This window comes from Salmo salar, unplaced genomic scaffold, assembly GCF_905237065.1.
Source record: "Salmo salar unplaced genomic scaffold, Ssal_v3.1, whole genome shotgun sequence".
In the NCBI taxonomy this organism is placed as follows: domain Eukaryota; kingdom Metazoa; phylum Chordata; class Actinopteri; order Salmoniformes; family Salmonidae; genus Salmo; species Salmo salar.
In genome coordinates, this window is record NW_025549839.1 from 1 (window position 1) to 7,500 (window position 7,500).

A 7,500-nucleotide genomic window follows, 5' to 3' on the forward strand; every position below is an offset into this window, starting at 1 on the left:
TATAACCATTAACACCCACTACAACGATATAACCATTAACACCCATACAAGTATATAACCATAACAACTACTACAACGTATATAACAATAAACTACAACGTTATATAACATTAACACATACTGTTAGTATAAACCCACTACAATTATAGTAACCATTAAAACCCACACAACGTTATATAACCATTAACACCATCACTAGAACGTTATATAACCATTAACACCCCTACTACAACTTATATAACATTAACACCATTAAAAATAAACCAAACACCCCAACAACTTATATAAACCATTAACACCACTACTACAACGTATATAACCATTAACACCCCACTAAATGTAATAAATTAACACCATACTGTTAGTATAACACCCCTACTACAACGGTATATAACCATTAAAACTACTAAATATATAACCATTAACACATCACTACAACGATATAACATTAAACCCCACTACAACGTTATATAAACCATTAACACCATTGCTACAACGTTATATAACCATTAACACCCCCCACTACAACGTTATATAACCATTAACACCCCCACTACAACGTTATATAACCATTAACACCACTACTACAACGTTATATAACATTAAACCCCTACTACAAATATAACATTAACACCATAACGTTAGTATAACACCCCTACTACAACGTATATATAACCATTAACACCATACTGTTAGTATAACACCCCCTACTACAACGCTATATAACATTAACACCCCTTACTAAACGTTATATAACCATTAACACCCCCACTAAACATATATAACCATTAACACCCCACTAAACTTATATAACCATTAACACCCCCCACTACAACATATATAACCATTAACACCCCCACTAAACGTTATATAACCATTAACACCCCCACTACAACGTTATATAACATTAACACCCCTATACAACGGTATATAACCATTAAACCCCCACTACAACGTAACAAAACCACTAAACATTATAAATCATTAACACCTCCACTACAACGTATATAACCATTAACACCCCCATACAACGTTATATAACCATTAACACCCCACTACAACGTATATAACAAAACCCACTACAACGTATATAAATAAAAATAGTATAAACCCCCACTACAACGTATATAACATTAATAATATGTAGTATAACACCATACTACAATGTTTATAACCATAACACCCCACTACAACATATAACCATTAATACATATGTTAGTATAAACTCCACTAAACGTATATAACACAACACCCCATAAACAATATAAATTAACACACTACTACAACGTTATATAACCATTAACACCACTACTACAACGTTATATAACCATTAACACCCCTACTACAACTATATAACCACTAACACCCACTAAACATATATAACCATTAACACCCCCACTAAAGTAAAAAACAACACAACAAAAAAACAAACAAACAATAAATTAACACCACACTACAAATATAAATAAACCCCATACAACGTTAATAACCATTAACACCCCACACAAATTATATAACCATTAACACCATACTGTTAGTATAACACCCACTACAACTATAAAATAAATACAAATATAACCATTAAAAAAAACAAATAACAAACACCACTATAAACAATAAACCATTAACACCACATACAACATATAACATTAACACCCCTACTAAACATTATATAACCATTAAACCCCACTACAACGTTATATAACCATTAACACCCCCATAAACTATATAACCATTAACACCCCTACTACAACGTATATAACCATTAACACCCCCATAAACTATATAACCATTAACACCCCTACTACAACATTATATAACCATTAAACCCCCACACAACGTTATATAACCATTAACACCATACCGTTAGTATAACACCCCTACTACAACGCTATATAACCATTAACACCACACTACAATTATATAACATTAACACCTCTACACAACGTATATAACCATTAACACCACTACAACGTTATATAACCATTAAAGGGATACTTTGGGATTTTGTAATAAAGCCATTTACAGAGCCTTACAGCCTGATTTTAATATTTAAACATTTCGATTGGTCACAGGCCTTCAGACAACACCCCCACTCACGTCAAAGAGGATTGATGTTTAGACATTTTTAAAAATTAAGAAAAATAAAAAAGCTGAAATGTCTCCGGGAAGTCAATAAGTATTCAACCCCTTTGTTACGGAAAGGAGCCTAAATAAGTTCAGGAGTAAAAAATGTGCTCAACAAGTCCCATAATAAGTTGGACGGACTCACTCTCTGTTCAATAATAGAGTTTAACATGATTTATGAATGTCTACCTCATCTCTGTACCCCCACACATGAAACTATTTGTAAAGGTACCTCAGTCGAGCAGTGAATTTCAAACACAGATTCAACCACAAAGGGAGGTTTTCCAATGTCTCGCAAAGGACACCTATTGGTAGATGGGTAAAAATTTCAAAAAGCAGACATTGAATATCCCTTTGAGCTTGGTGAAGTTATTAATTACACTTTGGATGGTGTATCAATACACCCAGTCACTACAAAGATATAGGCGTCCTTCCTAACTCAGTTGCCGGAGAGGAAGGAAACCGCTCAGGGGATTTCACCATGAGGCCAATGTTGACTTTTTAAAACAGTTACAGAGTTTAATGGCTGTGATAGGAGATAACTGAGGATGGATCAACAACATTGTAGTTACTCCACAATAGAAACCTAAATGACAGAGTGAAAAGAAGGAAGCCTGTACAGAATACAAATATTCCAAAACATGTATCCTGTTTGCAACGAGGCACTAAAGTAAAATTGCAAAATAAAATGTGGCAAAGCAATTCACTTTTTGTCCTGAATAGAAAAAAGTGTTGTTTGGGGCAAATTCAACACAACACACTGAGTACCACTTCATATTTTTAAGCATGGTGGTGGCTGCATCATGTTATGGGTATGCTTGTCATAGTTAAGGACTGGGGAGTTCTTTAGGATAAAAAGAAATGGAATGGAGCTAAGCACAGGCAAAGTCCTAGAGGAAACCCTGGTTCAGTCTGCTTCCCACCAGACACTGGGAGATGAATTCACCTTTCAGCAGGACAATAACCTAAAACACAAGGCCAAATCTACACTGGAGTTACTTACCAAGAAGACAGTGAATGTTCCTGAGTGGCCAAGTTTACGGTTTTGACCCAATTCTGCTTAAAAATCTTATGACAAGACCTGAAAATGGTTGTCTAGCAATGATCAACAACCAATTTGACAGAACACGAAGAAGAAGAACGGGCAAATGTTGCACAATCCAGGTGTTGGAACGCTCTTAGATTTACCCAGAAACACTCACAGCAGTAATCGCCTTAGATTTACCCAGAAACATCTCACAGCAGTAATCGCTCTTAGATTTACCCAGAAACACTCCCAGCAGTAATCGCTCTTAGATTTACCCAGAAACACTCCCAGCAGTAATCGCTCTTAGATTTACCCAGAAACACTCCCAGCAGTAATCGCTCTTAGATTTACCCCGAAACACTCCCAGCAGTAATCGCTCTTAGATTTACCCAGAAACACTCCCAGCAGTAATCGCTCTTAGATTTACCCAGAAACACTCCCAGCAGTAATCGCCCAGATTTACCCAGAAACACTCCCAGCAGTAATCGCTCTTAGATTTACCCAGAAACACTCCCAGCAGTAATCGCTCTTAGATTTACCCAGAAACACTCCCAGCAGTAATCGCTCTTAGATTTACCCAGAAACACTCCCAGCAGTAATCGCTCTTAGATTTACCCAGAAACACTGCCAGCAGTAATCGCTCTTAGATTTACCCAGAAACACTCCCAGCAGTAATCGCTCTTAGATTTACCCAGAAACACCCCAGCAGTAATCGCTCTTAGATTTACCCAGAAACACTCCCAGCAGTAATCGCTCTTAGATTTACCCAGAAACACTCCCAGCAGTAATCGCTCTTAGATTTACCCAGAAACACTCCCAGCAGTAATCGCTCTTAGATTTACCCAGAAACACTCCCAGCAGTAATCGCTCTTAGATTTACCCAGAAACACTCCCAGCAGTAATCGCTCTTAGATTTACCCAGAAACACTCCCAGCAGTAATCGCTCTTAGATTTACCCAGAAACACTCCCAGCAGTAATCGCTCTTAGATTTACCCAGAAACACTCCCAGCAGTAATCGCTCTTAGATTTACCCAGAAACACTCCCAGCAGTAATCGCTCTTAGATTTACCCAGAAACACTCCCAGCAGTAATCGCTCTTAGATTTACCCAGAAACACTCCCAGCAGTAATCGCTCTTAGATTTACCCAGAAACACTCCCAGCAGTAATCGCTCTTAGATTTACCCAGAAACACTCACAGCAGTAATCGCTCTTAGAGACTTTTACCCAGAAACACTCCCAGCTGTAATCACAGCCAAAGGTGATTCTAACATGTATTGACTCAGGGGGGTTCGGTTCAACACTTATCTAATCAAGATGGTGTTTTATTTTTTATAACTTTTATACAAAATGTGTTAAAAAAGTCCAGGGGTGTGAATACTTTCTGAAGGCCCAGTATCACCTTCCCCAGTCAGGTGAACTCGCGGATAACATGTTTATGAATCTCTGTCCAGTATGGAGCCAATGCTAACTAGCACTAGCGCAATGACCAGAAGTCAATGGGTATCTGCTAGCATGCTACCATGCTACCCATAGACTTCCAGTCGTTGTGCTAGCGCTAGTTAGCAACTGCGCTAGTGATGAATTCCTTCAAAAACGCTCGTATGAAACATACAAATGGCATCTGACTCTGGGAAGTAAATAAAAAGGGCCTCATTGACAAAATCCCAAATTATCCCTTTATCATACCGTTAGTATACCTTAACAGAATTATCCTTTATCATACCGTTAGTATACCTTAACAGAATTATCCTTTATCATATCGTTAGTATACCTTAACAGAATTATCCCTTTATCATACCGTTAGTATACCTTAACAGAATATACCGTTAGTATACCTTAACAGAATTATCCTTTATCATATCGTTAGTATACCTTAACAGAATTATCCTTTATCATACCGTTAGTATACCTTAACAGAATTATCCTTTATCATATCGTTAGTATACCTTAACAGAATTATCCTTTATCATACCGTTAGTATACCTTAACAGAATTATCCTTTATCATACCGTTAGTATACCTTAACAGAATTATCATTTATCATATCGTTAGTATACCGTAACAGAATTATCCCGTTAGTATACCGTAACAGAATTATCCTTTATCATACCGTTAGTATACCTTAACAGAATTATCCCGTTAGTATACCGTAACAGAATTATCATTTATCATATCGTTAGTATACCGTAACAGAATTATCCCGTTAGTATACCGTAACAGAATTATCCTTTATCATATCGTTAGTATACCTTAACAGAATTATCCTTTATCATACCGTTAGTATACCTTAACAGAATTATCCTTTATCATACCGTTAGTATACCTTAACAGAATTATCCTTTTATCATACCGTTAGTATACCTTAACAGAATGACCCCTTTATCATACCGTTAGTATACCTTAACAGAATATACCGTTAGTATACCTTAACAGAATTATCCCTTTATCATACCGTTAGTATACCTTAACAGAATATACCGTTAGTATACCTTAACAGAATTATCCCTTTATCATACCGTTAGTATACCTTAAACAGAATTATCCTTTATCATACCGTTAGTATACCTTAACAGAATTATCCCTTTATCATACCGTTAGTATACCTTAACAGAATGTGTTTGGAGGACCAGGATCAGATTTGTTACAGACATGATGGGGCCGGTTCCTCAGACACAGATGAAGTGTAGTCCTGGACTAAAAAGCCATTTCAAAATGTAGATTCTCCTTTCAGTAAATGTTCTAGTCTAGGACTCACAGAGGCTTTATCCGTGTCTGGGGGAAAACAGCCGCCATTGACTGCATCTATCTACTCAGGGTGCCCAATTATTGGCAGAAAAAGATCAGAATTGGTCTGCCTGTGTAAACAGTGCCCGTATGTTCTAAGCAGAGAGAGAGAAACACTCTAGGAACCAAATAAGGTGTTAGAGGAAAACATTCATATGATTATACGCTAGTTAGTTGCTTCCTGTTTTGTGGGGGGGTTTAGGCTGGGTTTCTGTAACAGCACTTTGAGATATCAGCTGATGTAAGAAGGGCTTTATAAATACATTTAATTTGATTATGTTCTTTCCTTAATGTATGATATTTCTCCCTAGTACCTGTCAGCCTCCGAACCTCTCCTGGTGACAGCTAACGATGGCTGGACATGGAGGCCGCTCCTTCCAGAGTCCAAGGTCTCTGTGCTTCCCAGCACTGACAACACCACCTTACTCAGGTTACCATAGAACAGCTGGGCCTGGTTGGGGCTCTGGGGCAGGTCGTAGGCTGGAGACAACAGCATGGGAAATCATGAGAGAAACATAGTGGGGCAACACACACACACACACACACACTTGAAGTCAGAAGTTTACATACACCTCAGCCAAATACAATTTAACCTCAGTTTTTCACAATTCCTGACATTTAATCCTCGTAAAAAATTCCCTGTTTTAGGTCAGTTAGGATCACCACTTTATTTTCAGAATGTGAAATGTCAGAATAATAGTAGATTGAATGATTTATTTCAGCTTTTATTTATTTCATCACATTCCCAGCAGGTCAGAAGTTTACATACACTCAATTAGTATTTGGTAGCATTGCCTTTTAAATTGTTTAACTTGGGTCAAACGTTTCGGGTAGTCTTCCACAAGCTTCCCACAATAAGTTGGGTGAATTTTGGCCCATTCCTCCTGACAGAGCTGGTCTAACTGAGTCAGGTTTGTAGGCCTCCTTGCTCGCACACGCTTTTGCAGTTCTGTCCACACATTTTCTATAGGATTGAGGTCAGGGCTTTGTGATGGCCGCTCCAATACCTTGACTTTGTTGTCATTAAGCCATTTTGCCACAACTTTGGAAGTCTGCTTGGGGTCATTGTCCATTTGGAAGACCCATTTGTGACCACGCTTTAACTTCCTGACTGATGTCTTGAGATGTTGCTTCAATATATCCACATCATTTTCCACCCTTATGATGCCATCTATTTTGTGAAGTGCACCAGACCCTCCTGCAGCAAAGCACCCCCACAACATGATGCTGCCACCCCGTGCTTCACGGTTGGGATGGTGTTCTTCGGCTTGCAAGCCTCCCCCCTTTTTCCTCCAAACATAACGATGGTCATTATGGCCAAACAGTTCTATTTTGTTTCATCAGACCAGAGGACATTTCTCCTAAAAGTACGATCTTTGTCCCCATGTGCAGTTGCAAACCGTAGTCTGGCTTTTTTATGGCGGTTTTGGAGCAGTGGCTTCTTCCCCTGCTGAGCGGCCTTTCAGGTTATGTCGATATAGGACTCGTTTTACTGTGGATACAGATATTTTTATACCTGTTTCCTCCAGCATCTTCACAAGGTCCTTTGCTGTTGTTCTG

General features: G+C 38.2%; 1 protein-coding gene across 1 annotated transcript in view; it reads right to left on the reverse strand.

Moving 5' to 3' along the window:
* Positions 1–6,232: 6,232 nt before the first annotated feature.
* Positions 6,233–7,500, reverse strand: part of LOC106606154 (centrosomal protein of 192 kDa-like) — a 12,142-nt gene continuing 10,874 nt past the window's right edge. Inside the window, exon 8 of the mRNA XM_045713555.1 lies at positions 6,233–6,420. Within this exon, the coding sequence (XP_045569511.1) occupies positions 6,248–6,420 (173 nt within the window). The 3' untranslated portion in view covers positions 6,233–6,247. The remainder of the gene's footprint in view (positions 6,421–7,500) is intronic.